Here is a 21,011-nt window from a genome sequence, read left to right on the forward strand (position 1 = left end):
TTTTTTTTGTTGTTTTTTTTGTTTTTTTTTTTTAAACCAGCCACAGTCCCACCTTAGTTACCATTAGCTTTCGAGACCAAGGCTTGCGAATTCACAGGTCAGAGTTCACCTAGATTATTATTTTTTTTAAACGGTAACCACTAACAGGAAAAAGGTTTTTACCAAAACGTGTAGTTTTTGCAATCTCCCATATCGTAACAAGGGGACAAAATTTATAAAACACTGTACACTGTTACAGTGTAGACATTGGTACATCTGTATCAAGCTGTCATATTTAATCTTTGGTTCAAGATTTTGCGCACACACAACCAAATCGAGAGGTTTTATCCCTTAGACAGATTGTCCAGGTGAGTCTTATTTTTGTTTGTTTGTTTGTTTTTCAGTCCTCTTAAGTCTTATTTTAGTAAAGTCACTATGTCAGCATTTCAAAAACATTTTCAACAACTGAATATTTACATGTGTGTGCACAGTGCTTATTGTCACTCACACTATCTTCCATTTTCTAATATGAGTTCACTTTATTTATAGGAAAAATCCACACTGAATGGCCTGCATATCAGAATTTATTATCATTATGTAATTCATATCTTTATTTATGCAAAACAGTTCAATTATGATTAAATCTGGGTTGATTATTTTTTGCTTAAACAACCTTCATTGACACGACAGTGATGACAGTAGGATTCATCCCTCGCTTCTCTGCCTAAAGAGAACGATGCAGCAGAGCTTTAGTCCTTTAGTCTGTCCAGCTCTCTAACCTCCACATCTGTATACTCTGCTCTAACAGATCTGCATCCAAAGCTTCAACTCTCATGCCAATACCACCGTCAAGGCCATCATGCTTGTCATCTCGTAGCTTCATCTCGAACTTTGAGTCCAGTGTTTGCTGTCTCCACTACTTTCTCTTGGATTTCTCATTAATGTGATATTGAACATCGCTGGAACATGGTAAGTGAGAAAACAATCTCTTGCGCTTTTGTTTTTAGGAGATAACAGAGAAACCTGTCCGTTATCCCTTACTGAATGTGTGAGAATGTTGGAATGTTTTTCTTCTATTAAACAGCATTGTAACTGCACTAGCAAAGTCCCCCTGTCACATCAGCGCAGTAGACAGCTGCTAATTTCTCACAGGAATAACAAAAGTCCAGCACCAGCCAACAAACTGGCACTAGAATCACTTAGAACCTGAAGCATATTTCATTATGAAGATATTTAATGTCTTTCACAGTGACTTTTCCTTTAATATATTAAAAACAGTATTCTTTTTACATTTTACATTTCTTGTAGGCTACCTCTTATATGATGAATAACCTTCAAAAACTTTGCAGGAAAAATAATAATATACTGTATTATATTATACTATAATATATATTATATATAATATACATTATATTATACTATAATAACAACATTATAGGTATGAACATGGCAATAATAGGCACCTCAAAGTGTAGGAGTGTAGGACTGTGTGTGTGTCGCACTGTACTTATTTTGCCATTTTTGTATTACAACATTGTAGAAGGAGTTTAAACCAGTGTCACTGAAGGAAATGTCTCATGCTGTCTTGAGGATAGCCAGAGGCTTTTCTGGTAGGTTTTAGACAGAGGGTATATCAAACACATCCACTAGATGGTGACATCAGTCCATTTACCACTGAAATGTTCTGTTCAGTGCAGCCTTATTCGATGCTAACAGTGAAAATTTCACCTTCAGTATGGTAAGTGTCACGGTTATACATTTCAAGCTTGCTGCATTAAAGAATTGTACTCATATTCCCAATACATAATGACAAGGGTTGGGTGGCTTAGGACTGTTAAAAGCCCCTAATGGAGGGAGAGAAGAAAAAGAAAAAGAAAAAGAAAAAAATACAAAAGGGAAGGAAAGCAAAGAAAAAGAGAGAGAGAGAGAAAAAAAAAAAGCACAAAAAACAGAAGAAAAATTTTACATCAAAAGTAGAGAAAAGAGAAGAATAACTATTCTGCACATGTGCACATACTAATCACCAAATCAAATACAGTTTGGCAGAAAAACAGAAAACAATACAGGAGAGAAAAAGAAATCTATAAATAAACACACACACATGTACATACACATGCATACATACATGTACACACATACACCTATACATAGACTTAAGCACTTTATTAGACTCTTTCTAGGTAAGTTTAAAATATTGGTGGCTGCCTTCAAGAGGACCGTAAAGGACAGAGACAATTCCAAAAAGCCGAGTAGGTAATGGGACCTGGGATTAAATCTGTCCAAAATGATTGCACTCTCAGAGTGAAGAGAGTTCCTCCTGACACTCCTCCCTCCCTCATTCCAGCAGTTTGGTGATTTCCTGCTGAAACACTCCAGATTCACATCAGTTATGATCAGGAGAGGTTGGGATACTTAAGTGATTGTAATGAATTGATCTTCAGTCAGGTACACTAAGTCCTGGTAATTAACATCTGCAGTGCAATCCATTCTCAAGTGATCATAGCTGTGCCCTACACAGTGAGAACTCGGGAAAATTTTCCTGCGTAGGTTGAAAACTAACAGCAATTCAGAGTGCACTAGAAGTTGAATGTCACACAGATTTTCCAGCTGTGGCATACAATTTATAATTAGCCTACTAAATGAATGACAATTTAACGTGACCTATATTTACAGGCGATCATAAGGTTTTCAGATTATGTGATTATGTAAGTATTGTGATTGCACATGAAAAACATGTGCATGTTATGCCCTGAAATGTTAACTAGTAAATATTTAACATCATGTGAATTATGTGATAAATAAAGACACATTTGAAATTAAGATTAACATTATCAAATGGGGGAAACACATAAAAAAACACATGCATTGTTTGTGATGTCCACAAGAAAATGTATGAAACATGACATACAAGTGTCTAGAAACCACATGTGTAATTTTTCATGTGTGATTATGTGACTATGTGATGTGTAAAGCTAATCTTACAAGCAAAGTTTCCACCAATTAGTACCTTGCATAATGACTCTTCAAGTCCTCTTTGAGTTAAATGCTTTTCAGTGCTAGTATAAATCATCTTATAAATGGCTCCTGTGTGCATCCTCTGTTCAGTGTCTGCCTTCATCACATCAGAATGGACCTTACAACTGCTAACACACTTTCATTAAGTGATGAATTGTTGCGCTAACACAGGAAGATTACCAAAATGTTCTGGACTTGAATCATATAGGGCCACAGCTGGATGAATCACAGCTGGGCACCAGCACCACATATCAGCAAGAAAATTTGACCTGAGGCCAAGCTGTCATGAAGCCAGACGCCCCGCAACACCCATCGCCCCCACCCCACCACCAAACTGAAAAAAGCCCAACATCTAGCACACACACACACACACACACACACAGTCCCTCATTAACTCTCCTACCTCCACCTACACTCAGTGGAAGATTAGTAAGTAACAACGCTTGAAATTTTTAATTTTAAAAATAATATTTGATGAGGTCTACCAAGGGTATAATTGCCTTGAACATCCGACATAATCCACTACATTCAATGCACTCCATTTATTGATTTTCAGGCTCAGAAAAAAGTAGCAGGAAAACAGTACTTTTCTGATTTTACTGAAGTGCAATTTATTTAAAAAAAATCCTTTTGGACAAAACACAAAACTTCAAACCAAGGTGGGTCTCCCAGCTAAATGGCACTGGCACCACTATCAACCATTAGTCAAGCGAAATTGTGGGTGAGGTAGGAAACATTAACCAAAGTGAAAATATACTAAGGAAAGAAGCATTTAAAAGAAGTTTAAAGTAGAATTACAGGATTTCATTCCAAAATAATTCTTGGACCCCGTTGGAGATCAGATATTAATTCAAGTTGTTCAGGGTGAATTTTTCGTTTAATGTAACAGTAAAAGTGTTTTCAGCCAGAGAAAGCTTACAGCTCTAGAGAAACAATTTACAATTTACATTCCCAACTATTTGTGGTTCCTTGATGCCCACGGTTTGGAATGGGATGTTCAACAAGCACATACGCCAAAATTTTGGCCATTTAGTGTATTTCTTTTCTATTCCTGCTTTCAACACACTCAGTTCAAGTAACAAAGGGCTGTAGAAAATGTATTATTATTTAGTGCAGGTGTTATATAACAGTTTAATCCTCTCTACATGACATACATATCCAATGACATTTACTCCAATTATATTACCAGACCTGCCAAAAATCTTTAGCTGAAAATGGCCAAAAACTTCAATGTCAATTTTGAAAGTTCTTGATTCTGAATGATTAAATTGTTGATATTAAATTTTTTACATAGGAACATATGAGCAGGGAAAAATCACACAAGCCTTATGCTGAGCTGAAATGATAGAAATGTGGACTGACCAGAGTAATGTGAAGAACATGTGCTTATGCACTGGAATACAGACTAATAACAGCCTGCTTCTTTCTCAAGGTTAACTGGGGAAAAGAAAAAGCAACAAAAGAACTACATGCAGCATGCCAAGTACCTTGCTTGGCAATGTGAGGAAAGTAAATTTCCCTCAGTGCCCAACAAGGATCAAACTAACAAATGCTATTTGTGAGCCCTGGTCTGAATGGTGATGATGAAAACTAAACAAGGGAATACTAAACCAAAACCATTTGTATTTAATTACATTTGTTAACAGACATTTTAGCCAAAGTCATTTAACATTGAGACAGAACACAATCCAAAGTATAGAGCTGAGCAGCTGAGGTTTAAGGGTCTTGCTCAAGGGCCCAACAGTGGCAGTCTCACTGGCAGTCTCGAGATTTAAACTCATAATATTTCAATTAATTGCAGAACCGTAACCCCTAAGCCTCTGAGCAATTTAGCCACTGATGCATATGGCTTGAATTTTTTAAAAAAGTCCATTAAATCCACAATATGGCAGTGAAAAAATACAAAATACTTTTTTTTTGGAGCCATTTGCAATTGTGTAATCATGTTTGCATCCAGTGAAGACCTACCATTTTATTTCAGAACAATTATGACATTTATCATTTATAGGAATAACCCCATGATAATCATTAATTTGTACTTTGTGTTCCTTTGACCCAGGCCTTCTTATTTAATTGTATAGTAACACAATGGCAAAATATTTGCAGAAATGCCCAATATATTGTACATCCATCTCAATTACTAGCAATACAAGCAACTCTAGAATTATTAGCACCCTTCAGGAAACTGGGCAAAAGTGATTATATAAAATAAATATTGCAAAAAAATTATTTTAGATTTGCACTTAAACTGTTTGAGAAATTATTACCTATCCTCTAACAATATCATTCTCTTTTTTTAAAACAATTGACACCAACAAGGAATATTTAAAATAAATGCAAATTGACAGGCTTGAAACAAAACCTTTAAAAATCTAATCTTTAAATTGCTTTTATTACCCAGAAACACCTAGAAACATGTCATCATGGGGAAGCCGTAGTATAAAATACCATTAATGCAGTCAGGCCCATAATAAAATGTTTCAAATGTCTGAAACAAATGAATTTTTTGTCAGGAATTGGATGCATGATCATACTGGTCCCTTGCACAACAAGCAGGATGGTGACAGAGAGAAAGGAGGGCTCAAACATCACAGATTCAAAATTACACTGTGTACTCAATTCTTGGGGTTGTCACATTTCAGAACCTCCTACTGATCACCTTGTCCATAACATCAAGCTGTCTGGAGGGGTTCCTCCTGAGAGAAAGCCACATAATCCAGTTTCTGACCTTCACCAAAATCACACATGCCCATGAACACCATCGGCATGTTTGACAATAAAAGCTTCCTGTTGGAAAAATAATATTTGTAGTTACACTTTCAGTGTTGACATCCAAACTTATATCACTACAAAGGTGTAATTTAGAATTGGCAACAGAAAAGGGTTCTTCCTACTGTCAAAGCGATCGTGAGTTTGAATCCGGGTGATGCAACAGCCAACCAGAGGCTGTGAGCCAAGGGAGTAGATTCGGAATGGATGGCATACTCTCTTTCCCCTGTCAATCACAGCAGCGCTAGCCAATCAAGGGCATCTGCTTGCTCATGTATGCAGAAGAGGGCAGATAACGCTTTCTTTTTGGCTGAGTTCATGTCTCTTGGTGAAGCATGTGTTACCCTTTATTTAAGGTACATTGGACCATTTTTTTTTTCAGTAAAAGATACATACTAAATGTACAAAACATGCACCACCCCAGCAACAAGGAAAGATACAATAGAGTAGCCTTTTTTCCCTGAGAGTGTAAAATAGTTGCCAGAGTGCAGAAAAAAGCATTGAAAAAGGCAATTTCACAGTCAGTGTTAGTAACAGCAACTGCTTTACATAGCTGAAAGGGTTTCAGACTGCATGCTGGATTCCACAGAGAGAGAGAGAGAGAGAGAGAGAGAGAAGTCATAAACATGTAGAGTGTTTTCTTTCCCCTGGCCTGCAATGAGGACCGTTTTTAATTCACATTGTTTCCATCATGCTGTCCCTGAGTCGCTGGCCTTATTATCCAAGTTTCCCTCGCTTGTTTGGCATCTACTGATTCACCCGTATGGCACATCATCAAAAAAGTGCTTCTCACATGGTGGGTGATTGAGTGGGGATAAAAAAAAAAAAAAAAAATCAGGGAAGAGCAACTGAATGAGTCACCATGGCAACATTTCCTTTCCTTTTCTTTTCTTGTTGCCTCTTATTTTTGTGTTGTGGTCATGACATGCATCTGTTAACGTGCTCAGACAGCATGATAGACTATAGACCGTGTTGATCCTTCTGCCTAGCCATTTAGTTGCATGCTGTGGATTTTGGGATTGGCGACCCGTCTGATCTTGCTACTGGGGGCCAAAAGCAATTTTAGACACATCTTGCAAGTAGAAATGCCACATGTAATGATACAGTGATAATACCAGGGCTTAGATGGGTGATTTGAATTGCTTGGAGTAATGCTGACATCTAACAAGCAAAATCATATAGATTCTTGTGGCCCGAGAGGGGTTTTGAATACCATTACTGTTCTATTACTTTGATAAATAAGTGTTTATTTATTGTACTTTCATTTCTCAAGCGGCGGCTACCACTTCCACGGCATCTTAAGCACTTAGGTTCAGCTGGGAAAAAGAACATGTGCCAATTATTCTAGATGGATGCTGCTTTGTAAAGTGATTGAATCATGAAAAAAAGATAAAAACATGTCTATTTGCATATATCTCCGTTTCCTTTTATTTCAGACCAAAAGAAAAATAATTATTTTTTTGCACAGCTTTCAGAGATCATTGTAGCTTATTTTTCCTTTTTTTTCCAAAATGTTCTGTTATGAAGTTGCAATCATATATCTGCTATTTCCTAAATTTTTGTGACAAAGCAGCAATGACATTAACAGACATAAAAAAGAGTATATATCTGCGCATTGTTTATTAATGCCACATTGCACTTCACATCTATTTGTACAGCACGTTAATGTTGGAATTAAATACAGCGATGACAAGACGTATCTGATTGGCTCCTTACTGATATAGCAATTCATTCAAGTTCACTTTCTACAGCATTCAAAACAAAAAAGCTACTTTGCAATTGTTTTCAGCTCTGTAGAATATTCAGTAGAGACAGCCCATTGTCTGTAATCTCCATGAAAATCAGGTCATAACCTTAGTATTATAAGCATCTACAGTATGTTACATTCCTTCATAACCCGGGAAGAACCTTATAATAATAAGCTCACAACGTGTGCAGTGTACACAAATCATGTCTCAGTCTTCATATACAAGTGTGCAATGATGTTTTGCATGAAAATGAAAAGGCCCCATTTGGCATATCTAGACAGATCAAGCATAATAATTATTTATAACAATAATTATAATCATGATAATTCATATTATGTAAATCAGTGTGAATAACTATAAATCATTAAACCTTAACATTTAATAAAATAAGTTCCAAGGGTAACAAACAAAAACATTTATTAAACTGGTGCATCTAATGTTCTTTGGAACACTATTCCAGAGTTTAGGAGTCAAGAAAATGAATGTCTACAAAAAGAGTTACACGATGCAAAAATGGGACGATGTGCATTGTAGAAATGTGCGATTCACATTGTGGAAATCAGCATTCTACTTATTATGCATCTAATGATTTTATACTGTTTGAACATTAAAGATCCCAATCTGTGCAGCCCACAGAGTTAAAATACAGGGTGTCCCAAAAGTCTCCATACATAGGGGAAATTAACACTTTTTAGCAAATGTCATAATTAGTTTATATATATATATATATATATATATATATATATATATATATATGCTCACACACACAAGGAATTTGACTTGGTATAAAGCTTCCAGAACACACATACCAATAAGATGGCAAGACATATAATAATAAAATTTACAAATAATAATAATATGAGAGAATATCTAACACTGTACAGTAGACACAATAGGCTTAAACAAATAGATATTTGTACAGATATAATACAACTATGTGCAAGGTGAAGGCAATGGCAGAAGCATTAAGGATATGTGTACAGGTAGTATAGTAAGAATGAATTTACATGTTGCACAAAAAATTACATGCATAATACCAGATGTGTGAACATGAGTTCATCATAAGTGGGAGAGACGACTCTGTGTGTGTTTACAAAGAAATGGCAATCACGTAGAGAATGTTTTGTAAATAAAGTTACATTTTGATAAAAAAGTGTTCATTTCCCCTATGTACAGAGACTTTTGGGACACCCTGCATATAGAGAGCATGCTGACGAATAGCTCAGGATCACAAGGACTGACACACATTATAGGTTATATGGTTACACAATCCCATTATAACTGTTAAAAAGCGCTCTTCAGTAGCTTTCAAACGACACCAACCCCAGGCCACTGCGATCTACAGTGCCTGAGAAAGAGGCAGTGGAAATCAGGCATTTTAGCCGACTTTGGAGCTCTATTTCACATTGTTTTCCATTGTTTATGATTTAGAAATAAAAAAGGAGTTCTCTCCTTTTCTAAAAGTAAGGAGTGTTCCTTACTTTTCTTCAGAAAAATTTTGTTCGTAATATTCTGAGAATCGATTCGAATTGTGACGCAAGTATCATGAATCGAATCAAATTGTGACCAGAGTGTATCATTACTCCCCATCATTACATTCAGCACGGTGTTAAGGCAGATCCAGACTGCCTTACATTCTTTCTACATTTTTCACACCAAACTTCTAAAAGAAAGGCTGTCCTTTGATTTTCTGTAATGGTCACAGTTCTCTGACAAAAACGTCTGCAAATATATTTTTTTAATTCTCTTCCAGCAAAACAACTCTTGGTACAATTTCAAGGTATCAGAATCACAATTTCAAGGTATCAGATATATTATCAGAAGGTGATAAGTTGGGTGATAAGTTTTGATTGGGAGTTTTAATTGTGAGCCTGTACCATTAATAGAAAAGTTTGGGTTTGACAAATCTTGTAGAAATACAATTACACTTCTGGCCATACTACCAACAGACATGTTTTGTGTCTCAAAACACTGCCCAAACCTTGTCCTGTGCATCTACCAGTAACTACTGCAGATTTTTTTGCTGGTGGCATTAACTCCCTCGGATTGGTTTCATCGGGTTCATTGTTTGTCAGAGCACAACGCTGGCAGCAGTACAGTTGTTGGTGGGTATCCCAATGCCAATGCGTTTGTGGCATGTGAACATCTTTCGCAGCTCTGCTCGGAAGCGATCGTGCAGCCACGCATACAAAAAGGGGTTGCAGCAAGACGAGCTCATGGCGCACAGGTGGCACAGCAGCTGGATGAGCAGAAAATAGCGCTTGTCAATCAAGTCGATATCGATGTCTCGGAGGACGTTGAAGACACTGATGGGCAGCCAGCAGACTGCAAACGCTGCCACCACCAATGTCACTAGACGGAAGGTTTTGCGTTTTCGTGCCCGCTGTGCCTCCGCCTGGCTCTGTGTGTGGTGTCCGGGCACCACGCAGTTGCGGAGCTTGACAGATATGCGCAGGTATGAGATGCAAAGTGCTGAGAGCGGGAGGACATAGGTGATGAAGAGTGTGCTATAAGCATAGGCCAGCCGCTCACGCTCCTGGCCCATCCAGAACTCCTCGCAAATGGTGAAGCCTTCATCTCTAAACTCCACATAGTAAGTGTGGGCCACAGCTGGAGCCACCAGGCCACAGGAGAGGATCCAGATGCCAGAAAGTAGGTAAGCACAGGCCAGGACTGAGATGCGTTTCTTCAGAGGGTGCACAGTAGCATAGTATCTAAAGGGCAATAGAAAAGTTTGGAAAATCTTACTAAGTCATGCAGGAATTTAGTTTGCATAAATTTCATGTGGAGTCCAGTTAATGTAAGACAATTTACCTGAGAATTCCTCTGTCCAGTTAGTAAACATTTTAATGAGCCTAAAGTTTCGTTGATATTTTAAACATTTGTGCTATCTCTCTTTCATTCCCAGTTGAGTTATTTGCTTATTCTTGTCCATGTATTATTTCTCAAGTGGATCATACACAAAAGTACACAAAGGACACAGCTTTTTGGACCAGTTCTTAAATAAAAAAAAAAAAGATACTATACAGGTACATTTTGTTCCTCGAGGTACAAATAATGCAAATGTGTCCAGAGATTAACAGTGGTCCTTAATGTGCTATTATGTACATTAATGCTTTAAACTTATGTCCAAACATAATATTCCTCATGCTCGCAACTACATACCTTTCCTATTAGTTTTACTGTAGTTACCAAATAATTCATATAGTTTCTGAACAATGTGCTTTATGGGGAATAACAGAATAATAATATGGGATGGAATTACACGAGTTTTAAAGTTACACTACATTTACGTTATCAAGTAGCCTATCTAGTAGCCTAATTTACACCACTGTGACCCTGACCAGGCAGTTACTAAGGATGCTGTAAAAGCATCGTGCAGGGCTGCATGTTCATATTGGTGAACATAGTCTGTTTTTTTTTTGGGTTTTTTTTGTCCAACTAGCATATCTTTCCGCTAACTCAAGCCTGCATGAAGGTAAAACCTCCCTTTTTTGTCTAGTTTCAACCAGATGCCCTGTGAACCATTCTGGCAAGTTTAAAAAGAATAGCGCACCTCCTATTTGCATCTGTATTTGATTCATATTATCTATTCATTCCTAGTAATGTATTGGTTACACCCCTAGTGCTTGGAATAAAAATAATACTCCCGGAAGATGTCTCAAGGTTTCCTACATGCCCAGAAGGTTAGAGTGTGCGCTGAGTTTGAAATGTTCCCTCCAGCTGTGAATGTAGGAAAACTTAAGATTTTTTCCAGTGACTGTACTGTATTTATTGTAAGAATAGACCATTTCTTGCTGTGAGATGACTACGTTTTAACTTTCAATGAACCTAAAAACTACATTTCTAAAAATGGATAAGGAGATCTTGAGATCCAGATACTTAATCAGGAGAGCATTCATCAGGAGAGCATTCATCATTAATCAAGAGAGCAACCTCTGTCTAAGTTATATATAGCATATATATAGCATATGCTGAATGGCTATTCATGACAATGAAAAACGAAGACACGAAAAGCTTTATTGAAGTGGCTGTTTGCATGGCTATTCCCTTGTTTTTTTTAATCAAACCTGTCAAATTTATATTAATAATGACACCTTTCTCATTTACTCTGATACATCTAAATAACAATTCCCACTTACCTGTCCACACCAATTGCTGTTAATGTGAACACAGACACGTACACAGTCACTGGCTGAATGAGGAACACCAGATAGCACATGAATTTTCCGAACACCCAACCTCGAGGGTTAAAGGCGTACGCCAGGGTGAACGGCACACAAGTGGCACACATCAGCATGTCCGAGAATGCCAGGTTCCCAATGAAAAAATTAGTCACATTGTGCATCTTTCTGGTCTGGCAAATGACATAAAGCAGCAAATAGTTCCCAAAAACTCCCACTAGCACTACCAGTGTATAGCAAGGAATGATAAGGAGTTTGAAAGATTGGAGCAGCTCCACCCCAACGAACTGTGGACTGCGTTTTGCCGAGCCGTTCGCGGACTGCACCGCCACCTCATATATCCGACCCATGCTGGAGTTCTCGGTGGTGATGTTGCCCAAGAAGCAAGAGGTCATGGGTTCAGTTGGCCAACCACTGCCACTGGCCTCCATGCTTGAAAGCTGGAAGGCAGGATCACTGGCCTGGAGTTGGAGAGAAAGGAATTTGTTTAGCTACATTTGAGCCAAAACTTTAAAACCCAAGAGCGTGGATGTCAGTTTCAGTTTTTTCGCAGATGGTTCTGGAAACCCCAGAGGAACTGGTAAAACAGTTGGATGTGTCCTGAGTGGGCGAGTGGTGTCGAGTGCTAATGCATTTTATGCCACAAGAATGCATGAATATTGCCACCTTATTCAATTTTTGAACAGATGACAGGAAGTATGTGCAAAAAAGACAGTTTGAATGCAATGAGATGGTTTTAAGATTCAGCAGCTTAAATTGTTGTTTTAATCTTTTTATTCAGGGCTTAGGTGTACAAATCATTAACTCGTAACAGATGGTAGGATTCTGAAAGAGCTCATGCTCATTAATCTGATTTAGATATATAGCATGGATGACAGTGCTGAACGAAAAACGTGTCCTACAATGAACATCAGCATACATTGAATTGTTTGACTTATGGATATGTCATTTACAATGATGAATATTTGCATATAGTTTGGATTGTAATGCAAATGGCCAGCTCATTCTCTCCCACTCTATTACAAACTGAGCAAATGACTGACAGATTAATTGACTAGCCAATCTCTTGGGCAAAACCACATGACAGTCACTGATGGTGTTTTTTCCATTAGTGACTTCAATTGTGTTTATTGGGATTAGCAAAGAACTAGAAAAGCTGTTGAGTATTATTTGCATAAGGTTAGCATATTTTATCCTGCTATAATTGTCTGCTTAATCAGGATTTCTAATGTGGAAGATATGTTTAGTTTTCTGCTCATGAACACTCATTTTAAGGGGGAGTGGTTATCCACTATTTGATCCTGCTGAAAAGTGTTGTTTAGAAAAGTGCTGTCAAGTAATGCTTGTATAACTTTACAAACTTACTTTTAACTCACTAAATCTGAACTTGCAGGTATCAAAGTAATTCATGCAAAAGATTTGAAAAGCAAACAGCAGGTCTGCCTTTTTTCTTACCAACTTTACAAGCCCTCGCTGTGATCTCAGTGACCTTTCTTTAGGGCAGCTTCCTCCTAAATGGAACACAGTAGTGGTGGTATTTGGTTTTTGCTTAGTTAAGGGAACACTTAAAAACACTTGTCTGCATGCTCTTAATAATCCTGGGGTGATGTAATGTGACCTGATGCACAGCAGAGATACTGATACCACCCTACACTTTGGATTATTGTCCAATAATGCGTGCCCCAAATTGTTTTATTCCTCTTCTACCATTTGCCAAAACTGATCATTTTTTATTTATTAAGGAATGACATCATATGGGGCATGGTAGCTTAGTGGTTAGCACTGTTGCCTTGCTTCTCCAGGGTTAGGGGCTTGATTCCTGCCTCTGCCCTGTGTGAGTGGAGTTTGTATGTTCTCCCTGTGCTTTGGGGGTTTTCTCCAGGTTCTCTGCTTTCCTCCCCCATTCCAAAGACATGCATTGTAGCCTGATTGGCATTTCCAAATTTTCTGTATTGTGATTATGTGTGCGATTGTGCCCTGCAATGGAGTGGCAGCCGGTCCAGGGTGTCCCCGACCTTGTGCCCCAAGTCCCCTGGGACAGCCTCCAGGTTACCCCGTGACCCTGTGTAGGATAAGTGGTACAGATGGATGGATGGATGGATGGATGGATGGAATGACATCATGCTTTTTATCCATTTATAGTTATATTTAATTTAATAGTTTCCTGTGTTGAAAAACTAAAAAAAAATAGAGCTTTACTTCCGCTGACAATGGATACTCCTTCCAAAAATGTTAAATAAACATCTCCTTACAGGAAGCTAGATCAACAAATACATAGAGCATTCACAATGCAAGTCCCTGTGTGAGTTGTTACTATAGAATTGATATCATATTACAACAAGTGCATTAATATAAACCTGTAATTTGCCTAGAAGCTGTCAGAGCTACTGTTAGAGCTGCTGCTGTTATAGAAAATTCGTCAACACTTTCTGACCAATCAGAAACAAGAATTCAGCAACACTGGAATAAAATTGTTTAGATGATTCCTTGTTAGCAATTTCTCAACACGTACAACATGTAACTACAACAGATCCTTCCTTGTTATTTCTTGCTTTTATTCTGTCTGTCCACTTGTAACAGTGTGATGCCTTGTGTGTTTTTTTTTGTTTGTTTCTTTTTTTAAATCTTATTTCTCTACCCTGGTTTGGCCAGAGGCATGATTTTTCTATTATACCCATTCCTCTCCATCACCTGTGCACAACATATGTGCTTTGAAAAGTGCAAAATTGGATACATTATTTTGAAGATGTTCAGTCTTATGAGTTGGCCTTGAGCTCAGTCTCTTCAAACATCTGACTCTCAGCCGAAAAGCCAAATAGCTTGCTATTGCTTTGAGAGTACAGTGAGGTATATACGGCTACATGGAACTTCTGGAAGTGCTCAACATCAAAAGATACTCTGTCCCATAAATACACTTGTTCCACCTTAAGGGGGTTTACATCCTGTGTGATTATGTTTACCGGGAAAAAAGACCTGACCTGTAGCCATTATTTGCTCAGTAGAATTTCAGAGGGCTTCCTCTGTCATCAGACTCTCATTTGCCCTGATCAGCTCCCAAGGCCACATTTTCTGAAAGGCTTATATTTTGCTGTGATCTCAAACTTAGTACTTTCCCTTGGCTATTAACTGCTAAACTCTTTCATTAATTTTCAGACAAATGCCTGCAGCAAAAAAATTAATTAATCTCTTTCTCTCTCTCTTTTTTTTTAGCTAAGCCTGTGAGATTTATGCTATTCTGTCACCAAAGTTACACCAAAGCTCTCTGCTAGGGTGAAAATTAATTGATATTAATTTTTAATTTTGGCCTCTATGATTACTTGTGCCCTTTTGCAACAAAAGTGTATTTCAATGTGTGGCATGTTGGCTGCATCATAATCAGATATCAGTCATTCGTGACTGAGTTGTACATTTTACCATGCAGCACAGCATAATGTGTTCAAAAAATGATCTGATATATTTTGCTTCAGGCACCTTGAGTATGCCGTTGACCCCTGACCTGTGTGCCTTTCTTGATATCGCAAGGCCAATGCTAATGACATTTACGCTGTTGGAAATATGCATTTATTACTTTCACTAATGTCTTTTTTAAGTAAAGCTCATCAAAGCGTGATGTGATGAGGCATGAAGAAAGCAGTAAAAAAACAACAACCCTGTTTTATATTCTCTGCATTCTTTATGACTTAATGTGATGGGTTGTTAATGCTGATGTAATGTGAAAAAGACTTTGGTCTCAGTTGGGTTCCTTTATTTGAAAAAAAAAAAAAAACAGGATAGAATAAATGGATTAATTCTGAATGTGTCTGCCATTGCTTGCATACAAATAACATTGATTGGACTCCAAACAGCAAAATTTCACAGCTGATTAGAAATAATTGAATCCTGATATAATACTAAACCACACAGAACGCATTAGAAGAGTGGAGCGTTTGTCATTTACACATGCAAATTGAAATATGAATTGAAATACTGTAATTTTTTTTCTCATTACTTTCTTTCCCCTTGGTACTAAAACTTAAAATGGTTCTATGTTGTCATAATGCATCATATTACTATACATATAATACAACTAAATAAACCTGTGAAGCAAATTTCCAATTTGCCAGCTGATGGCTTCCTTATAGCTGCTCCATCAGTGCTCCTCATCATGTGTAGCCTAATGTCCATTTACAGGTGCTGCATTTCCTGTCTTTATTTCCACACAAATTTGTCCTTCACCATTAACTCCAGTGAAACTCCAGTGACTCATCCTGGGAGAGTCAATAAAATAAATTAGACGGAGAGGGGCAGGTCACATGTGACTAGTCTATAGGCAGTGTTCGTATCTCCTAAAGCCCCCATTGATACTGACTAATCAAAACAGCCCATCTTTCTCTCCCACTATATTTCCATCCATGTGCTCCAAGAGTCTTCATGCTGGGTAGAAATTAAATAAAAAGCTTGCAGGGATTGTTTGACAATGCTGTAATGCAAGCATTTTTCCTTAATAGATCAGATATTTCCCAGTATAATTCTGATTCAAACATTTAAACTCATTTCACTTAATGGGTGTTTATCAGACATGTGGATTGGCTTCACTCTTGAGTGTGTTTTGACAAGCTGTTCACTTCTAAGATGAGAGTCCTTTCAGCAGGACATTTTATTTATCTATAAAAACTCACCTGCAGTGATCAGACTGATTAAATGAGACTGATAAAAATTCATTCATTCATTCATTCATTTGTTCATCGTGAGTCATAGCTTTATCCGGGGCAGGGCTGCAGTAGATCCAGAGCCTATCCCGGGGACACTGAGCATGACATCAATCCACACAGGGCACCACACAAACACACACACACACACACGCACACACACGCACACACATTCACACCTAGGGGCATTTTATGTTAGACAGTCCACCTACTGCCATGTTTTTGGGAGGTGTGAGGAAGCCAGAATACCCAGAGGAGACCCATGGAGACATGGTAGAACATTTGAAACTCCACACAGACAGGAACATGAGCTCATGATCATCAAACCTGGGACCCTAGAGCTGTGAGGTGAAAACGCTATCTGCTGCACCACGATGCCTCACAATTAGCAAAATTATCACCTGAAAATAGCTCCTCTCGGTCACTGACAGTTGTGTGCAAAAGCCTGTCAGGTTTCTACATGTAAATGCAGGCCACCAGTTCAGCAGGAGGAGTAGGTGCTCACATACAAAGTAGGGGACGTTTCCAATTTGTGCATTCATAAACTCTGGAATCCTTAAGGTAAACGTGTAGGTGCTTCTGTGATTTTTTTTAAATGAATTATGGAATAGCCACACGGAGTAATCTAAGTTTTGTTACTTTAATCTTTTAAAAAATTATTTTTTTAGACATAAGTATTTTAAAGACATTCTACCATACATAAACACACTAAATGGGATAAAATTTGCAAATGTATGCCCATTGGTTCACATGATTCAACATTTTCATATCACAATATCACAGTATATGGACCACACAAAAATGAAGTACTATATATATATATATATATATATATATTTATATATATATATATATATATATATATATATATATATATATATATATATATATATATAAACACAAAACACAAATCTAACATGCATGAAAAGTGATCATGATAACATGATATATATATGTATGTATGTGTGTGTGTGTGTGTGTGTGTTATGATAACATGATATATATATATGTATGTATATGTGTGTGTGTTTTAGAAGATAGTGGCATTTAATATCAGTGTGGTTCTGGAATATTGGCGTATATCACCTGCACATGTGTCTACACCAGGATTTTGGCCATCTTGTGAGAATTAGAGTTGAGGCACTATTATAAGATTTTTAAAGCATGATCAAACCAGACTTCACTTAAACAGAGCTGACAGAAACATCTATTTTCACACTGCAGTATACTGCAGCAATTAATTGCTCAAGTTGCTCAAGTTTGATATTCAGATGGTACGTAGTTCTTATAAACACACTGAAAGTAGAGTTAATGGACAAGCTGGAAACAGATTGTCAGAGTTTATTAGACAGTTATTTAACAACCTGGGACGTCCACCTGTCATCCATAACCATGAAGAATGACTGTGGAATAAAATCAGTGCTTGATCATGTGTTTTGAAGAGTTAAAAACATAAATAATAAATAAATAGGATTTATGTTAATCATATATAACACACACACACACACACACACACATATATATATATATATATATATATAAGAGATGACTAAGATGAGGACTAAGATGAGATGTAATCATAGTTTCACAAATTATGGCAAAAAAAAAAGAAAACATGCTGCATAATAACTCATCATATAGCTGTAGTTCCATTAAACAATAACTAATAATTAGTCGTAATTAAATTGAGCCTGTGTTGTGATTGGTTCTTCTCATTAGCAGTTAATTCCATGACGCATAAATGTAGTGTTTATAGTGAGCTTACCTGAAGCTGCTTCGTCACAGATGTCCTTTAAAACCCAGATGAACAGTGTTTGACTCGCCCTGCTGCGGGTTTCCGTGCCGCTCGCGCTGTTTGAGAGCCGCGCGCGCGTCCTCGCGCCCCGCAGGTTTCCCGCTTTGAGCGCGAGGCTGGAGGCGGAGTCTCAGAGCCTCGCGCGCGGCCACTGCGGATAAGATTACAACATTAACTAAACATTAACTAAACATTAACTAAATAACATAAACAAAACTGAAAAATCGATCAAACGTAAGCATACATGCAAATAAATATAAACATACATCATCAGAAATAAGTAAATGAATATATAAAATATATTATTATTATTATTATTATTATTATTATTATTCTTTAGGAATTTATATATTAATATTATAATTACAATACTTCAAAAATATTTCACCATACATCTGTGAATCCACTTAACATCTCATATTTAAAACACCCTTTTCCATGAGTCATCCATTACAGGTTATGAAAAATTAGCACCTTTTAGTCATTCACTCAACTCTGGTACCTTAAAACATTAACTCTTATTAAAGATCTGGAAATGAAGTTACACCTTCAACCGGAAGTTGCGTCATGTGATTTTCCTGGAGATCATGGCAGGAAGAAAAGTAAGTTCTTTATGCTCAGTGCTGTTGTGAGTTTGACTGAGTACAACCTTTTACCTAAATTCTAGCTTTAAATTAAATTATTAGTTTAAAAAATGAAGCAAATTATTAGCATTATGTCGTTAAAGTCATCCAGCCATTAGCATGGATGCTAGATAAGCATTAGATAGCGTATGGCTAATTCTCTACAAAAAATCAACACTTAATTTACACACACACACACACACACACACGCATGCATGCACACACACACACACACACACACACACACACATATATGTATATATATATATATATATATATATATATATATATGTATATGTATATATATACGTACAAAATGAGATTGTTGTTGTTACCTGAAATGCTGAAATGGGTTATTACAATTTTTTTAAAAAAGTTTTTTAAGTTTCAAATGCTATCCCAGTTGTAGAAACATCCATAAGTACTTTTTCCCCCAAAGGAGAGCTTGTGTGAACTAAAGTACTCTAATTTAAACCACATTTAGGCTACAATTTATGGTCCAATTTGTTTTAATAAACAGCATATAACCCCATTTGTGTCTGACCAACAGCCCTGTGGAAGTTAAGTGCAGTGAAAAAGACATTTAATTTATTTGTGTTCAGAAAAAAAATGGAGTGGGTTAAAAAAAAAGAATTCAGTTCATTCACATCTCTAGAGAGAACGGGTAATTCTGTCTCTAAAAGGATAAAATGTGTCCATAAGATAATGAGACTGTTAAAATTAGGGAGAATATCCTGTGTATCATCCACACAGAAATCCGTCTGACAGGGGCTCTGATTAGCTAATCCGCTTGATTACTGAAAATTCTCATGTTGAATCAATGCCTATTGATCCGTTTTACGTTCACCTGATTAGCTTTGTGGGTATTTGAATAGACCAAACCCATGGTGGTTATGTCAAACTCTAATCGTTGTCTCTCATCATTACAATAATGCCTACCGAAGAACATTTAATTAGTCGCAGCTTGACTGAAAACTCTGCTCAGTATGCATAGCACACATTTTCTCTTCTGATAATTCAAGGATTCGTCTTTTGATGGATGTACTGGCATTGCTAACATTCTGGCTTTTGTAAGAATGAGCCAGCATGATACAAAGTCACCACTGAAAGTTAATCTCTTTTTTCCTTGCTTTCAATAGTCAGAGAAAAACTTGCAGGTTAAGAAAGGTTAATCAGTGTTTACTACAGAAATGACACAGGACAAAAGAGCCTACGTGCTGATTCTTCAGAACATGTTTGGTACGGTACGGTGAAATCTCATGTTTAATTTATACAAACTGAAGTACTTGCATTACGTTGTTGTGTTATAATTCACTTCTGAATAATTCATGAGATTTGGTTGAATCATTTGTGTGAATAAAGCAATTTGCTTACCTGACAGCTGCCTCAGTGCCATGGAGTCTTAATGTGAATAGTTTGGTAACTTTGGTATAATATAAAACTTGTATTATATGTGCACAAATAATGGTGTATACTGTATATACTGTACGAGCCACCAAATAACCACCTATTATATTATCAGATTGACTTGTTTTCAGGTTTGTTACATTCCAGAAAGGTTAGGAAAGATTGCTAGACACTCTATCAGAATCTACTATGTATTTGGGACACAGTGCTGCTGCTAGTCAAAATGGGGTCCTTCATTATAATACCCTTTCCAGGGGGATTTTCATTTAATAATGACGAATAAAGAAATATGAAAAACATGTGTAATGAATGTACCCCAGTAGAGATGTGCTGAGTTATGCACAGTACATGGTCTGCTGATCTGTGCTCATACATCATACACCAGCTTAAATACGTCAAACAGCTTCAAGACCCGGCTTTAATCATTGACAGGCGGTCGATTCGGAGAGAGAAAGAATAAGAGAATCATTATGGTCTATAATGAAAATGGATTTAGGTGTGATGGTGTTTTAGTGTTTTTCTTGCTAAACAGGTAAGCCATTTATTTGTTCTCTTTTTTAGTGAGCAATTTCATGGATTGAGACCTTGATGTGGTGAATGGGCTTGTGTACTTTAGTGAACTTCAGGTTATGTCAGTGTGGACTTAATGCTCCCAAAAAGGCCTTCCTTGGTGAATAAATCTGAGGGTGGAAGTCAGACAAAGAGCAATCCTAAAGACCCCCATGACAATGACAAAAAAGACAAATTTGACTCTGCCAATATTAGAGTTACCAGGAAGCAAGCAATGCCAGTCAATGTAAGTT

At 37.1% G+C, this 21,011-nt stretch overlaps 1 protein-coding gene across 1 annotated transcript; it reads right to left on the bottom strand.

Annotated features, from left to right (window-relative positions):
* Positions 1 to 8,309: 8,309 nt before the first annotated feature.
* Positions 8,310 to 18,260, bottom strand: prlhr2a (prolactin releasing hormone receptor 2a). Its single transcript, XM_026925742.3, has 3 exons — positions 18,149 to 18,260; positions 11,654 to 12,156; positions 8,310 to 10,225 (listed from the first exon to the last, which is right to left on the bottom strand). Exons 2-3 carry the CDS (start codon positions 12,124 to 12,126, stop codon positions 9,583 to 9,585), a joined length of 1,116 nt encoding a protein of 371 aa, XP_026781543.1. The 5' UTR covers positions 12,127 to 12,156; positions 18,149 to 18,260; the 3' UTR covers positions 8,310 to 9,582.
* Between the last annotated feature and the right edge of the window lie 2,751 nt (positions 18,261 to 21,011).

The sequence above is a fragment of the Pangasianodon hypophthalmus genome, chromosome 8 (genome assembly GCF_027358585.1).
Source record: "Pangasianodon hypophthalmus isolate fPanHyp1 chromosome 8, fPanHyp1.pri, whole genome shotgun sequence".
Taxonomy (NCBI): domain Eukaryota; kingdom Metazoa; phylum Chordata; class Actinopteri; order Siluriformes; family Pangasiidae; genus Pangasianodon; species Pangasianodon hypophthalmus.